The 17,082-nt window shown below is 39.6% G+C and overlaps 1 protein-coding gene across 6 annotated transcripts in view; it reads left to right on the forward strand.

The window, feature by feature from the left end:
• Positions 1-17,082, forward strand: part of UBR3 (ubiquitin protein ligase E3 component n-recognin 3) — a 114,151-nt gene that overhangs the window by 92,980 nt on the left and 4,089 nt on the right. For 5 of the 6 annotated variants that reach the window (XM_063340279.1, XM_063340281.1, XM_063340282.1 and 2 more), the window contains 6 exons: positions 2,085-2,185; positions 9,132-9,256; positions 12,781-12,888; positions 13,388-13,498; positions 14,348-14,524; positions 16,153-16,362. In XM_063340279.1, coding sequence (XP_063196349.1) covers positions 2,085-2,185; positions 9,132-9,256; positions 12,781-12,888; positions 13,388-13,498; positions 14,348-14,524; positions 16,153-16,362 — 832 coding nt within the window. The remainder of the gene's footprint in view (positions 1-2,084; positions 2,186-9,131; positions 9,257-12,780; positions 12,889-13,387; positions 13,499-14,347; positions 14,525-16,152; positions 16,363-17,082) is intronic. The other variant, XM_063340280.1, reaches the window with a different exon arrangement.

Here is a 17,082-nt window from a genome sequence, read left to right on the forward strand (position 1 = left end):
TTTCTTTAGAGTTCAGTATACTGATTTTTAGAAATTTTTTGTTGTTGTTTTAGAGACTCCCATATATAAATATGTATATGTATATTACAGTGTTTTAAAACAATCATTTTATGAAACGATGGATTATAACAGAAGGTGTTAAGGATAGGGTTCATTAATTCAAAAGGCCCAGTTAGACCATGTTTTCTGTGACTTCATTTTTTGAGACCAATCAACCAAGCCATTTGTGCTCATTCTCACAATTGAGTGTTGCATAAAATGACTGGAAACTTCAGCCATTTAATAACATTATTGCTTCAGAATGTGCTGGGAGAGAGGGGAGGAGAGTATTTTAAAAATGTATAGTTGCGTAACAAACCTAATATGACCAAAAGTGTTCTTTTAATCCTCTTATATGACTGCTTCTGCATGTTAAAATTCCTATCCCAGATGACTCCTAGCAGGGCGTTTTGAAGAGAGAAGTCTGAGTTTTCGTGAAATCAGTAACTACGTAAGGGTGTCCTTACAGAAGCAGCATCGTATTTATGTGCCTCAGAGATGATAAACTGGTTGGATCCCCAAAGCTATTAGAAGGCACTAACGATCTTGTGGGCGCATCCAAATCCCACTGCCTGCGGACAACCTTTTCTAGGACGTGGTCCACAGGAGCTCGGGTTATCTGCTCTGTGTGTGATAGATGGCCCGAGGGGATTTGGGGCCTTCATGAAGAGAGCTAAGCTCATGGGGTGGCCAGTGCCAGCTGAGTGGGGTCGGAGGAAGAGTTTGGTCCTCTTGGAAGAGAGGCAATAATTAGATCTAATAATAGTTCACTAGTTGTGCTCTGAAAGGGCAGACCTGAGAAGAATGACAGAAGAGGAGTAAAAAAAGATGAAAAAGCCTAAGGAGTGATAGAACAAAAATTGCCCTCTAGAACAGCATTTCACTCACCTGGCAATTGGAAGGAACTCAGTAGTGTAGGGAGTTTTCCTTTGCAACGTTTGCATCTGTTTGTAAGAAGCTGGTGAGGACTCTTTGCCATGGGAGACCCAGGATCAGTTACATGAGGGCCTCATGATGTAGCTCCTGCAGTAGTAGTACAGATAAATATCTCAAACAAACATCTTCTTGGTTACTGTGTTGGCGTTTGCCAGCCAGCACCAGCACGGGTTGGGAACGGGCATGAGAACCCAAACAGCACTTTCTCCCGCACGTGTTGCAGAAGGGGAAAGGTGACAATGGAGGATGCATATCCCATTGTACCAGCTGTTCCTGCTTCACATCCCCTTCCCACTCTGTATCAGTTCAAGAGGGGAGAATGACTTTTTGACATTTTGATTTTTCACCATTTTAAGTCAGCTATTGAACCTGTAGAATATTGTTGGATATTGCTACGCCAAGCTAGAAAAACACTACCTCCTACCTGCAAAGGTGCTGCAAAGACTACAAGGTGATGTTACGTCATTCAGTGAATCCAAATAGTTCGAAAGTTTGCAATATCTCTTTATGTGCTTATTTGCTGTCCTTCTTTTAATGAAGACTGTGTGTAAGATTGCATAATCCCACCTGTGATGGCTGCCTGAGTCTCCATTTCCTTACATACAGGAAAGCAATACCTTTTTCTAAGGTCTCAGCATTTTCCAATAAGAGCAATCGCTGTAACATTCATGTAATTTGAGGATTCATTGCTGTTAGAAAACGGATATATGTATACTTGTGAAATGCCACACTTTGAAAACCAATTAAATTATTACGTTACCATGCAGTATATTTTATTTATTTTAGAATGCAAGTTCTAAAAGTGAAATAATTAATGTTCCTTGAGGCTATACATAGAAATAGCTAGTTCAGGCAGTTTTAGAAAGTTTTAAATCAGGTACCCAAATGGTAACCTCCTCATGAGTTATTACAACCCGTTATTAACATTAGGTAACATTACAATCCATTAGGTTTTAAAATCAAGATCAGGTAGCAAATTGTCAGGTATTTGCCTTCCATAAGCTTAATACCAAATGTAATGCTCTTTAAAATTAAATGCAAAATAAAATACGAAAATGGAAAATGGGTTTATAGTATCAGAAGTGATTGTCTTTGGGTTTTCTTTCCAGGCTGATAAGTGAAGAGCTGCCAGAAGTTCCTGTGCTTTACAGAGATGTCTCATCCCTTTTGCTTATCCAGATTTTAACCATGCCTCAACCCTTGCACAAAGGTATGTTACAAAAAATACATCTATTTAGATGATTATGTATATGAGGCTGCATTCATGGTGATTTCCAGGATGGTAAATCATAGCTTGTCTACTGTGTATTGGAAAATAATGCTTCTGCCTTATCTACAGAAGGTGGCATCGAACAGAAATTTCTGTTGTGGGTTGACAGGCTTATCTGTGTCCCCTGTCTTCTCACCTCATCAGTCAGCCTGTTTGGTAAAGGTACGAGAGCTGGGCAAAAACTATTAAGTGCTTTTACTGAAGGAAAAGTGTCCTTCGGTTGACCTTCATCTCTCTGCTTAGAGGGGCAGCTCAATACTTCAAGTTTATCTGAGTGCCGAAGGGCAAAAGATTGTAATTTAGTTTGAATTTCAGGGTTTCAGTTGCAGCAATCTGACATAACAGGAGGTCGGTTATGAAGACGGTAATTGCTGTAATGCAGCAACTTCAGTAGAGACAGCATATAGTATAATTCGGAATGACTACTAAATAGATATTTAAGAACTACATTTTCTATTACTAAAATCAAAACTGTTTTAAAAACTAAATTTCTTTTTCTGTGTAAAAGGAATAGCTGAACCTGCTCCATCTTGCTACCAGACAGTGCGTGCTCCAGAAGATGGGGTGGTTCACACCCTCTGCTCTCTGGCTTGATTATTTCTAGCTATACCTTCGTTTTAAAACGAGAACAAACAAACACGTATCTCTTTACTATTTTGCTGACAATGAACTCTGCTACGAGGTCTGTGTGGCAATTTTCGTACCTACTGAGTTTTGGTAATTTGGGAACAGGTAAATACAGGGACTGTTCTGCTCTTGATGCATCCGCCCAGCTTAGGAAGTACAGTAGAAACAATTTCCACTTAAGAGGTGTTCAGTCCTCACTGTTGAATGTTCAAATTCAGCTTAAGTGACACCGTGTGTATCTGTTAACATTATGCTTTTCTGATTCAATGTAGATGTTTATGGTTTAAGTATATCCAATAAATTATTAAATTATGAAAATACCAGGAGAATAAAATATTTTTGAATAGGAAGCCTATTGTCAAAAATATACTTTTTTTTTTTCTTTTTTTTTTTTACTACAGTTTAGCTTAATTTAACTTTTCTTGGAAGGACTTAATAAAAGCAGTAAGAAGTTTAATGAGACTAATGTCTTGTGAAATATGGGGAAGGGAGTGGTGAAGCCAAAGTACAAACAGTGGCCTTTTTGTAGTTTATATTCAAGCATTGAAAAACACCATTTATGAAAGTATACCTTATCGTAGGAAAGACAACATGACATTAATAGTAAGGCATCGTGTGGAGAATTCTGTAAATACCACATATTGGCAGCGCGTTTTGCCTTTGCTCTTAGGTTTAGTGTATGTTGCAGTTGAAAGGGAAATGGCCAGCGGTAAGGAGAAGAGGAATGTAACAACTTCAAATCTACAATCTACATAAATTGCAAATAAATTGCCATTTATCTTCCTAATTTTTGTTTCATCAAAACGGTTAGGCAGAATAAAAAGTCTGCCATTATTTCTTTGTTCTGAAATGTAGAATGAAGTTCAGAAAAACAGGTAACAACAAATTTGTTTAGAACTTTCGTAATGGATGTGCAGGTCACAGAGTTGAATTTGATGTCGTTAATTCTTGGTAGAGAGTTGAGGCTTGGAAAGGGTAAAAGGGGTTGGCAGGGTCGCGTGGCGGGTCAGGGATAAGGGCGAACAAGATCTGGATTTGACCCTGCTGCTTCCTGCGCTGCTGCGGCGTGGCCGCGGGGTGCGGGGGCCGCGGGGTGCGGGAGCCGTGGGCTGGGCTGGGCACTGCTCTGCAGCCAGGAGGTCGATGTCTCTGTGCGCTGCCATGCAGAATGCCATGGTGATGGCGTTAGAACACTCGTAACGAAGGAAGGATCTGTAGGGTTTAGAATCCATGAAAGGTTTCAGCATGGACACTCTCCTGTAATGGTACTGGTTTTGCAATGTCATTTATTAGGTATGTTGATGTTTTTGGAGAAACCATATTTGTATCCTTACAGGAAACTAAGACTATTCATCAAGTATTAAATCTTCGTGTTAGTACTGAAAAACCTTTTTGTTTACACAGTGTTTTTTTTAAAAACACTGAATGCTCTGTAAGGAGGACCCAAACTTCATCTCTTGCCCTTCAGATATAGCACTAGGAATCCCATTAACTACCTTATTAATTGTTGGATGGGTATTGGTATCTTTTTCAATCCAACATCAATTAAAGGACTAAAAATGTCATTACTGTTCAGCCTCTTCATTCACAGCCTCATTTTAGAGAGGAAAATTGATCTGAACACATCACAAAGAAAAAACACTACAAATTAAATCTTTTTTTGTTTTTATGGGGGAAACTTTTGTGGTGGAGGTCAGAACGTTTACAAGCACTTACCAATTTACAAAGAAGGGAATGAAGAAGATAGTGTGTACCTCCTCTGTGTTGTAACCAGCAAAGTAAACACGGTCTTCAAGATACTAAAACCATTTGTGAAATTACTTTTTGGTTTGACAGTAGGACAGGGGCAGAGCTTTTTTATAGCCTTCGTCTGCTCAGCATTTTGAAGTTGTGCATGACTAAATACAGAATAATCCACGCAGGCATTTCTGGCTTAATTCTGTGGCAGTTGTGCAGAGGACGGACAGTATTCATGATGATGTGAATTGAATGAAGATTTTGTTTCTAGAACCTCTAGCTCCTTTCTTACAGAGACAGAAGATGGTGCTGCATATGGAGAAAGGTGGTACAGAAATGGAGACAGTGACTCAGTGGTTAACAAAACTTAAATGTGTCCTTGTGAATTGAATTCAACATCCCCCACCACCCCTTTCTGCAACACAATTTCTGTATGTTGAGCAAGTCACTTAATTCAAATTGGACATTCTTCTTTGTTACCATCAATTGTAAAAAAAAAAAAAAAAAAAAAAAAAAAAAATTTCCCAGTCCCTGACTTGGGACCCCCATGGCCAGATTTCTAGAAGCACGGAGCGCTGCTGGCTTCCAGTGATTTCAGTTTCTGCTTTGCTCTGAATGTAAGAAATATCACACTGTTGCAAAGTATTCAAAAACTGGGGTCTGGGTGAGCCGGGGGTGAGTCTGAGGCTAGTAGGAGCACAGAATTGGTGGTCACCTGGCCAGCAGCGGCCTGGCGCTGTGCTTGATGCCACACGTGGAGGGGGGGTCATGGTGCAGCCTGGCGTTCGCCAGCACGCGGTTCCCCAGCCTGGCGTTGCTCTAACACAGGCCACAGTGCGGCTTTTACGAGAGCCGTGATTTGGGAGTGGTGGATGTGCTCTAACTCGGTTTTGGGAGTTTCATCTAACATCTGTGGGCTTTGGGAAAGGTTTTCTTCCCTGCTGTGTAACGCCTACATCCGGCCCCTTTTTTTTGCACTTCTGATAAGGCCCGGATTCTGAAGAATCTGACCTGGATGCTCTGACACATTCCTTTTCTATAAAATTTCAATGACATGCAACAAAAATACAGCAAGCAGCACTCAGGCAAACACTAGCGCTTTTCTTTAATGATTGGATAAGGATCTTGACTAAATATAGAATGAATGTAATGAGCTTGAATAGTATCCAGTTTCAATGTGGAAGCTGAAATATTTATCTGTATCCTGGAACTTTCAGTATACCTTTCATGGATTATCTGAAGTTCAGTGCTGTCTCCCTTTGTTCTGAAATTGTTTTTTCAAATAACTGTGCAAGCTTTAGATCAAGAAGAATATTTTCAAAGGTTATTTATACAAATATGCCCTTCCAAATTCACTAAAAAAGGTCCTATGTCCTTAATTTTGCATTTGGTTCGCTTTGTGGAGTCGTTGCCTGCCAGCGTATATATCTAAATTGATACTGAAATTAAAAGATGCGTATTGTTAGTAATACACTTATTCATCTGCACGTTTCTTGCATTAATGTTAAAATTAGAAGTGTTTCCTCTATAAACTTTATTTTTTAAGGGGGTTTGTCTAATGCATATAGTGGGATAGGATGGGATGCTGTGAAGTAATTTGGTTCAAAAAAAGTGTTGTTTAAAAAAGTTTTTAAAATGGGATCATAACATCATTTCTCAATATTATTCAAAAATAAGTACAAAAATTCTGCATTACCCTCTGCTTTGATGACAAAGGCCTAGTCACAATAATATAACAGACTGTCAGAATATCAGATTAGTTTGTTTACGTACAAACCCAGAAGTTCTAACTGCATTTTAGTGCAGAACGTATCGCACAGTCTGTCATCTGCAGCAGAAGGGACTGACAGTACTTACATAGTTTACTCCACAGCGTACAAATACACTAGCAGTCTTTGGGATTATAAAACCAAAAAGGTGATATAGTGCAACCACAGCCTCCACCAGGGGGGCAGCCGGAAAACACCACGCGGCCCCCAGATGCACGTTGCAGGAAGGCAAGTAAAAATCACTCTTTGCAGTAGACGGGAATGTAACAGCTCTAAAGTTAGGGATACCTACAGCTGGCAAGTATTTTGTATTTCACGAATAAAAGATAACGCGTAGTAATGAAATGGTAATTGATCCTCTGACTGGTGTTTTTAGTCTGTCTCCCATGGGACGTTTTTATGACCATAAAATACTTGCTTTCAGAGCCCTGGTGCTCGTTACACAGCATGCCACCTCGGAGCTGCTCCCGTGATATTTTCCTTTTAAAAAAAAAAAAAAAAAAAAAAAGTTTGTGCAGAAAATATCTTAAGGGTGACCCAGATGTGGGAGAATGGGGTTTTTCTGTCCAATTAAGGATTCTCCAAAAATGTAATTCATAGTAATTTATGAGTCATATATGTGTAAATAAATATAATAACATTAATTTATTTTTAAAAACATAATATACATTAGATACAACATTTCTAGTGAATTGTACAATTAGTATTAAGGTGGGGACAGGGAAAAGGAGTAATTACATTTAACAAAAAACAGGTTTTAAAAACTGTAGTCGTTGTAGAGGGTGCTAAGACACTCAGTGTTGAGCGCTGCGTAATCACCTCAGCAGAACAGACGAAGGAGTAGAAGATGAACTAGATGATCTTTAAGGTCCCTTCCAACCCGAACCATTCTGTGATTCTGTGACGTGGGCATTAGGCAGATTGGCGAGTGTTGACCAGGCGTCAGGTTTTGCTGCTGAAGTGCGGTGGTTTTCATTCGTGCTTTCAGTGTCAAATTGATCTCTATTGCTTGTACCTGCTGTGGATGGAGACACGGCGCAGGACCTGGGCGCAGTCCTGGCTGCCATCACAGACTGCAGCTCAGGCTGAAGAGGCAACTTTTACCATTCTGTGAGCGCATGTGGTTTGATCTTGTGGATCTCAGTTCTAGAAAGCTTACTGAAAGCTTGCCCGCTATTATTCCTCAGGAGGAGGATTGCTAAGGAAATGGAGATTTCATCAGAGGAAGAAAGTAGTGCCTAGACAGATCTGGTGAATTCTCCTTGGGGGGAAATATGGAGAGGAAAAATCATAATGGAGCGGATGAAGTATCACAGCGTTCGTTGCCATATTTAACATAAGCTCCATAGGAAGATAATACAGAAAAAAGTACACTTTTAATTACATAGTTACAAATGATCATTTAGGTGCTTATGTTGCGCTTATCGTATATACTTAGTGACTTTTTAAAGTTTCAAAGTCCATGTTTCTGTTGATTTGTAAACATTTGTTACATAAAAAAGCCATTGTTATTTCACAAATTTAATTATGTACTCAAATCCTGGCTATGTTTGTGTTAGAACCCGGTGGTGGCACTTGATATTAGATACAAGAAAGGGGAAGCCAGGAGTTTCATCTCCCTCACCTCCTTTTCTTTTTCACATACAAAGCTTGTTTAAGTCCTTTGGGAGGAAAGAATGAATTTAACCCAATTTTTGTGAGGTGCTTATGTAAATAAAATTGTTTCGCTTGACTTCAAAGCCTGAGAGGACTTTTTAAATCCCTCATTTTTGTATACATTGTTTTAGATAGATATTACAGTTATGTTGTGCGTCAGGACTGGTGTAAGTGATGATAGAAACTTCTTTGATCTGCCTAGATTTAAAAAAATCTGATTATTTGGGATGGGAAATACAACCTAGAGTAAGAAGAGAAAAAAGGACTGCTGCCATATCTTCATTTCAAAGAATGGTCACATTCACCTTTTTTCCTGTTCCAATTTTAGGAAGTTTTATTTTGTCTCTGTTGCTAGCTTCCCCAAAACGATTTCAAAGCCTTTCTCCTGCAGCCTGTACGTCGGAGATAGTAGTCCTTTAAATATTACAAAAAATTGTAAACAAATAAAAATCTTCCCAACAGAAGGTAAGTTCTAAAATGACAGTCTCTCTTTTGTCCTCCTTCTGTATTCACGTAACGTCCAGTAAATATGGACGCAGGAAAGAGTGATTCGCAGCAAGTCTTGTGCAGCTGGATCCATAGCTTGGACGTGAGGGAATAGAAACACAGGTGTGCGAAATGTCCTTCTTGCAGTGACTTCTTTTTACTTAACTTTTCCAGTAATTGTATGAATGTAACTTACCCCAGACGGTTTAATCATTGCCAGAAGAGATGGTAGGATACGCATTTGCTTACATCTGCGGCACAGAATTCGTTGTAGCTGTCAGTAATCAGTAGCTTGACTTGATGTTACGTTTGGACAAAATAGGGTTTTGTAATATCGCCAGGTCCCATGGAGGAAGTCACTGCTGATCAGGATTAAGATGAACATATGGAGTGGCGGAAAATTACTTGCCCTGTGCTTGTTCCATTCACTACAGCTGCCAAGTCGTGTTTGAAAGCCATATTTGTGTTGTTTTGTATGTTTTGGGGGTTCGTACTTCTTGTATAGCGCTTGCTTTTAATTTGAGAAGCATCATTTCCATAACTAGAAACTCTGCAATCAGTATATTTGCTAAAAATATCAACTATGTAAAAATGACTTTTTTGTTTTACAGAACACTTCACCTGCATTATAAAAGTGCTGTTCACTTTACTGTATACTCAAGCCTTGGCAGCACTTTCTGTTAAGTGCAGCGCTGAAGATCGGATGGCATGGCAAGAGTCAGAAGCTCTCAAAAAGGTTGGTTAATTTATTAAAACATTTACAAATTTTTGCTTATGTATTTTTGGTAGGAATATAACAGATACTTCTACTTTGCATATAATTTGCTTCTGCTTCACAAAAATCCAGTATTTTGTTTCTGCGTGTGCAATTTTTGCAGGTCTTGGTATGTGATGAGACTTAAGAGCTTCACAGTCAATGCCTAGTTCCAAAACTGAGCTTCAGATTTGAGGCTGTACCTCTATAGTTTCAGCTTGAATTTTTTGCAGTGATACCGAGTAAATGCAGCTTTCCTTCCTGTGAAATTGCAGCCTTCCGAGGAAAACCATGGGTTGATCTCCTCCACTCCTTTACAGGAAAAGCAGGCAAGCCTGTTGGTGGGGGGAAAAAACCAACCTTGTCTTTTTCTTATTTGTTCATGCTATTTGTGGCTAGCCGTACAAATTTCTCTCAATATGTGGCCTAGAGTGCTCGTGTGATGAAGAAAAGGAAATTTGTAGGCTAGGCAGGTAGGTATTTCACTATCCTTTTCTTGCGTTTTGATAGAAGTTACAAGTAAAGCGAAGGTGCATCGTGCTACTTCAGCTTAACTGGTTGAATGCCCGTTCCCACCAAAAGACACAGTTCCCTGCGCTGGCAATCGTTTAATCCTTCAGCTAGGTTTATGCTCCATGGATCGATTCCCCAGAAGGTCAGAAGAGTGCCAGTGCCAGACCCAGGGAAAGGATGGAAGTGTTGGGGCCAGGAGAGGAAATGGGAGGAGGAATACTGCTTTATGCAACAGCTGGGCCTTAGATCATGTTGGCTGTAAAATGGAATGCACGCTGAGAAGCACGACCTGCTTTTCACATATAAGTCAGATTTGTCATACTGGTCAGTCACAGCTCCAAGGTATTAAGGACAAATTATGTCCCCACTACTATGTGGGATTGTTTTTTCCTGGACTTGAATTAAGCATTTGAGATTACTGGACAGTACTGCGTTTTGTTAGCTCCCTCTCCACCCCCTTCTTCCAGTTTTCTTTGAATTTCAAGAACATTCGCTTGGTATTGTTGCTGATGAGGGGATTTTTCCATTTTTCTATTCATTTAAGTGATTCCCAAGTGATAGATAATTTTGCAGTTTAAAGTTTGCAGTAGAGAGTGTATAAATAGACTGAAGTGTTACCAGCTGACATTCTTTCATAATCCATATGATAAACACGGACTGCCTTTTTCTTAGTAGCAGAGGTCGGAGTTTATCTGAATTATGTATTTACAATGCTTAATCTTCTGTCTACAGTGAGAGATTTTATGTATGAAAATAGACTTAGGGCATGTGGTAGGTGGGCTTGCTACCTATTAATAACTAAGATGTTTTCTTATAGAAGCACGGGAAAGCATTTGCTTCACATAAAGCACTTTGTACTTGAGGCTCGCAAATTATGATAATGGCTCAGATAATGGAGTTATGAAGCAGCCATCTCTCTTGATATTAAAGACCATCGATTTTAGTGGAATTTTCACTAGCGTGCTTGTCTCTGATGGATGGTAAGGCCAAGTGGGAAATAGTAGCACATTACACACTATGTTACTGTGAATGGATGTTGTGATTTAGTGTATTCAAATAGCACAACAGATTAACTTCTGTCAGTTTGAGAATTTTGACTTCTGTGAGAAGCCTGTTGAAGGCTGACAGTTTGCCAAGGGGGAGAGCAAAAGAGGCAGGAGGCAGATACGGAGACTGCTCCGGGCTGCCAGTATTTCACACTCTCCCTTGAAAAAATCCGCCTCCTTCCTCATGTCTCTCTCGTGTAGATCATCTGTGCGCAAAGGTCCAGCTTCTGACAGCAGCTTGGCAGTATGGGCGTGGGGTGATCTCTGCATCATCCTCAGGCCTTCAGGGACTCCTACGCTTACTTCCTTCTTGGCTTCCATCCCACCCTAGTGATGATCCACCCCAAGCGCAGAGGCTTTGCAAAAGTCCCACGTGCCAGTTTGCCCAGATGTCTTTCCAGTTTCCTGATCCTTCTTCTACATAACGTTGCTGCCTGGATCCCGTGTGTGTGCGAGAGGGTCTGAGGCACAGTCCTGAGCACTGAGCGCCGGCCAGCGGGATCACGCAGCTCCCTGTGCCTCTCTCCCAGCCCTCTGGCAGCTCTGTTCTTCTTGAACTTAGACATAGCCCTCAGATGACTTCCTTCTCTTTGCACATCGTGGGGGAAGCTGGTTTTTAAAATGTATGATTCAGGCCGGCTTTTTCTTATGCGCTGCTGATATTGACTTTTTGATCCCAGGATGACTACACAGATCACACCTTACTTACCTTTGGTCCGTGGAGAATGCCAAGTGAATCTTTCAGTTTGGTATTCCAGACATTAAACACGAACTGAAATCTTTCTTCTGTATTCATGCCAAATGATCAAACAACATTGAGTTGAATTTCTCAGGAGGGATGAGGTGGATATTCTACTTCTGATTCCCAACTTCACTCTCGTTATCTTTGCAAGGGGCCTTATGGGGGTCATAAGCAGCACACTGTGAATGCCGGTGGAGTGAGCTTCCAGGAATAATGTAGACGAAAGGTTTGCCCTAACCGCTGATTTAAATATGCGTTGCCTTCTGGTTCTTAGACTATGAGATAAACAGCAAGTCTGCCTTCCCGAGGCTGAAGGGTGAAGACCCCGTCTACAGCTAACAGTTATAACTGATGTCTGTCCAAAGGCACTAAAGAAACCAACTGATGAATGACATACATTGTTACTTACTGAAGTCTATATATATTTACTCTCACCTAGTTGCTTTGGAATTTTTTCTAAAGAATTCCAGTAACGTTCACCTCCTCATTGTTTGTTATGCTGAGGATTTACTGATAGAGCTCAAAATTCACATCCAATCATGTTTTTCCTGGGTAGAATTTATTATGACTTAAAAGAAGAATATTTATGGGAATACTGCTTTCTATTTCTGATGGCTTTCTATAATCATTGCCTTTAAATGTAAATGCTACAGCACAAAGCTAAGTGGCCATTTATTCTTTCCACTACTTCCCCCCCCCCATCTTTAGTAATATTGTTCATTCCATACGTAATTTTCCATTTTCCGATAGACTCATTTCGAATTAAAATACATAGCAAGTGTTTTGTAACTCTTTCTGCTGAGTACATTTTAGAAAATTACTAATGTTTCTTTTAATTAGTTGTGTTAGAATTCAAATTCTGTCAAAACACGATGTATCCATAAAGTGATTCTTCCTCATTTTAAAGTAAGCATTTTTTATACTCACAGAAAAAACATGGGAAATGCAGCATTATAAAAGTGTTTCCATCTAACACTCAGTGTAGAAGATATGTAATTGAAGTAGCAATTTACATTTCACTCTGAGCTAAACGCTGTCCTTTTCTGTAGAATTTTTTTTTTTTTTTTTTTTAAGCAATGCGTACCTAGGTCAAAATTTGTGAGTTGATCAAAAGGAAATGTACTTCATCACTGTTAACTTTTACATAAACTTTTTCTCTTTTTCGTGACCAGTGCATTTTGGATGTCTTCTGTTCTTATTTGCAGAATGCATCCAGCGGAGAAAAATCTTGGGAAGTGTTGCTGGGTCACGTGATTTCTGAGCTGTCTAAGGGGAAGATCTACGAAGAAGAAGAGGCTGAAGAATTAACGGTGGTATTGGCAAATCTCTTGAGAATTTATCCAGCATGTCCCCTTTCTGTCTCTTATTTAAGTGTTTCAGCCTCGTTGTTATAATGATTTTTCTCTGATCTTGCTAAAGACTGCAGTGCAACTCTATTTTCTAGATCAAAGCACGTCCCTTTGGGACAGTTTGCCTGTGCAAATCTTTCTTTGACTAAAATCGTATATGGCCAGTGCTGTGTCGAGAAAGTTATTGACAAATACTTCTTATAATTGTAGGGCTTGTTCATATGTCTGAAAGACCTGTCAGAAATTTGGAAAAACTGAATGCTTAAGTAGAAAAAACATTTGCCAAGAGGGAAAGAAAACCCACTGAATTCTTTCAAATTCTTAGTGAAATGCTGGCCTTTGGAATGTATGTTTGCTGCAGTGGTTTCTACAGTGTGCTTAAAATTTGGTTCATATTGGAGTTTCTTAGACAAGAGACAACTTATTTGGGGCAGAACTGAGTAATTGCTTCCTTCCCCCGCAGGTGAATCCTGATTCTGTAGAGTGCTACCTGCAGCAGTTCTGCCTGCCTTTCCTCAGGATCACAAGCCTTCTGCAACACCATCTTTTTGGAGGGGATTTACCTAGTTGCCAGGTACAGATTGAGAGGGGCACACTCAAATGTTTCCATTTCAAAGCTAGAGATCAAAAATGAGACTTTGAAGGTATCTTTTTCATGGTATATATTTCTATCCTAAGGTATTTTTTCAAAAAAAGAAAAATCATATTTTATAGCATTGCTCCGCAGTCTCGTTTGTCTTCTCTAAATTTGTTTTCAAGACAGTTTCCCTGAAAAATGGTACTGTATTCTTAAAATTCAGCATTTACATGCTTATTTTATCAGGTTGTAGATGCCAGTCTCATAAAATACCAACGTACTTTTAAAACTTGTCTGGCATTTGCAGACTCAGCGTAATTTCCACACAGACTGGAATTCAGTCCTGATTTTGCTTAATGCCTGTTAATCCTTGGGCTTCATTCTAGAGCCATTGCGTCAGCGGACAGTTGTGTTTAAGTTCCATGACTGATTTCAGTAGAGTTTGCTGCAGGGCAGCTCCCTCGTTTCCTTGCCTCAAAACCATCTCATCTCTGAACAACTCCGAGCCAGTTCGGGGTGCTAAAGAGGAAGGAAATTATTGGGGAGTTTGGGGGTTCTTTTTTTGTTTGTGTTTTTTGGATCTCTGGTTTTGTGGGGGGTTTTGTGTGTGCGTTTTTTTGGGGTGGGTTTTTTTTTTTTTTTCAGTTTTCTTGTGTTTTGAGAATCCAGTTTGAGGTAATCTGAAAAAAATGGAAGCTTTTCTGTGTCTGTGAACACAACTATTAGCATCATTGTGCTAGAACGTCTTTACTTTTTTTTTATTGGAAGAGATACATTTTTAATAAACTATTTAAAATTTTCGAGTGTAGGTATTAATCTAAACCTCTCTGGTTTCGTACCTAAAAGGAAGATGAAGAATTCACAGTTCTCGCGAGCTGCCTGGGTCTGTTACCACCTTTTCAGTCGGCTCATCCGTTCACCAGTGCCTCTTGTCTCGATTGGCCAGTGCCAGCATTTGACATGATATCCCAGTGGTGCTCAGAATTGGCTTTGTTTGCAGACAGACAACCAGATCAAGTAAAGGTATGTGGCAAAATTACTTCTTCCAAAATAGTGCTGATGGGGAAGCAGCTATTTATTGCTTGATTCACTATACACAGACGCTGTTGCTTTGGATAAGGATCTGAGAACCTGTCTTGTAAACGACAAAGAAATCGTGATCAGAAGTATTAGTTAGCGAATGTGGGTTGGATTCGTTAGAAACAGGAATAAGAAAACCTATCTGGTTGTTTTTGGTTTTTTATACGATTGCTGGAGACAGAGAATAGAAACGCTGTCCTTAGATGATACTAAGCGTTCCCGTATCTTCTGCTCCTGAAGCCTGTCAAGGGCATTTACCAGAAACATTGTCTTTTAAGAAAATACTTATCCAAAGTTTTTCTTGCCTGTTAGACATTGATATTTTTGAGCATCTTCATTTGCAATACTGAAAAAGATCAAAAGAATAAAAGCTGTTTAATAGTTGACTGATAAAAGATGGTACATCTTCTCTGAAGGTTAAAGGAAAATACCATGACCTGAATCAGTGCAATTGGAATATCAGTTGTGAAATGGAAATGTTTCAACATTACTGCATTGTTTTTATGAAGCAGCTGCATCTCAACCATTCAAGTTCCCCCTCTCCTAAGTTTATGGTGTTAAAAAGGCAAGCCAGAGGCATTCTTCCCTCTGCAACACGATCTGCACCTGCCTTTGCATGTTTGCAGGCATGAATTAGGCTATTGTCAGTGAAAACTTGAGTATTCAGATTAATCTCAAAATAAATACCGTTGCTGCCAATCAGATAGGCATTTGAGAGAGAGTGCAGTGAAACTGATCATGTTCTTTCTATGATTGAAAAGGAACCGGGTACAAATGCGGTTTGGTTGGGGGGTTTTTTGGTGGTTTTTTTTTTTTTTTTGCAAGTCATGTTTTGAGGTCATGCACTCTTCAAAAAAATCTTATACCTTGCAAGAAAGATCTCATCTGACCCCTATGCCCATCAGTTATGAAGCCAGTAAAAATGAGTAGAAAACCCCCATAAAATGGGACAGCGTTTATAAGAGCAAAAGAGAAGAGTTAGGTTTGAAACCAGCATTTAGGTAGTGCCTGCCTTATCTAAAGTTTATGAGTACTGATAAAGTTCCTAATGGCCTCAAAATTTATGCGTGCAACAGTTTTGGAAATCAGGCAGATGTCTTCAAATACAGAGCCTAACTTCAGTTCTGGTTTGGAAAGTTTTAGTCTAAATTTTGGGTAGGAGAGGGCTTTAGTAGTCAGTGCCAGGGTCTGGCAGTAGTGTGGTGATGTTACCAAAATGACTCAGTGTGGGGAGTGGGAGTCTTCCCTTTAGATCAGTCTTAATCCTCTTGGTTTAGCTATGAAGATTTTTGTGCTTAAAAAGCATCACATTTAGAAAACGTCCTTGGGAAAAGGCCAGCGTGCGTTTGGCACCCGTTACGAAAGATGAAACGTGACCACAGTTGGGGAGGGTGTTCAGCCAGAGGCAGGGGACTATTGCAAGGTGACTTTTGACTTCTAAATTTGTGAAATGCAAAAGTGAGAGAGTTTTAAACTGCATGCGTCCTTTCTTTGGTAGTCTCTTTGCTTAGAAAATAGAAATGCATCAATGAATGTGCAGAACTGAAACATTGTTCTTATCTTATTTGCAGGTTTTGCTTATCCAGGAGCCTAAGTGGGACTTGCCACGCCTCCTTCAGCTGCCTGAGAATTATAATACCATTTTTCAGTATTATCACAGAAAGACTTGTACTGTTTGTACCAAGGTTCCTAAAGACCCTGCTGTTTGTCTAGTTTGCGGTACTTTTGTATGCTTGAAAGGACTATGCTGCAAACAACAGAGTTACTGTGAATGTGTACTGGTAAGAGAGAGCTCATTCAAATTCTGTAATTGATTCTCACGCTCACGCATAGTTTTGAACTCCATTGCTCAGTTTTGATGGGTTTCTTTCCAAAACACGTTTATATAATCAGAGAATTGTAGAATAGTTTGGGTTGAAAGGGACCTTTAAAGGTCATCTAGTCCAACCTCAATAATAATATTTAATGCTTATTTCAGATAGATGGACCTAGACTGGATTCTAGAGAGCAATTTTATTCACCTTTTTAAGCCTATAGCCTATTTCACCTTCGAGTGAGGACTGAAAACCTCTTACAAAGCCATTGTGTCTGATGTTGACACACGGTTTTGATTCATAAGCAGTTGAAATTTGTCTATGTTCTGATTATTCATATATTATTTTAATTTTCCTGTTTTATTTCCTTGCTTTCTACGTACATAACAATATCAATGTATGGGTTTGGTTTTTTTCCTTTTATAGAATACTTTCTGATATACCTGGCCATCTACTAGTGCTCTACAGACTATAGCTAGACAAGCGTCATCTTAAGGCCTTTGACTTGAATTCAGCAGCAAATTTTTCTAGTCAGCATATATGTAAATTCTTCCAGGAAGCCGAGTTCGACAGCATCTAACCAGTATTGGTTTCCTGCCTGTCATAAGGGTTTGCTGTGACGGCTCTTCTCTTTCTGGCCACAGAACAGTTAGTAGAAGGCTGGAACTACATGGGCTTTACAAAAGT

The sequence above is a fragment of the Chroicocephalus ridibundus genome, chromosome 7 (genome assembly GCF_963924245.1).
Source record: "Chroicocephalus ridibundus chromosome 7, bChrRid1.1, whole genome shotgun sequence".
NCBI classification, from domain to species: domain Eukaryota; kingdom Metazoa; phylum Chordata; class Aves; order Charadriiformes; family Laridae; genus Chroicocephalus; species Chroicocephalus ridibundus.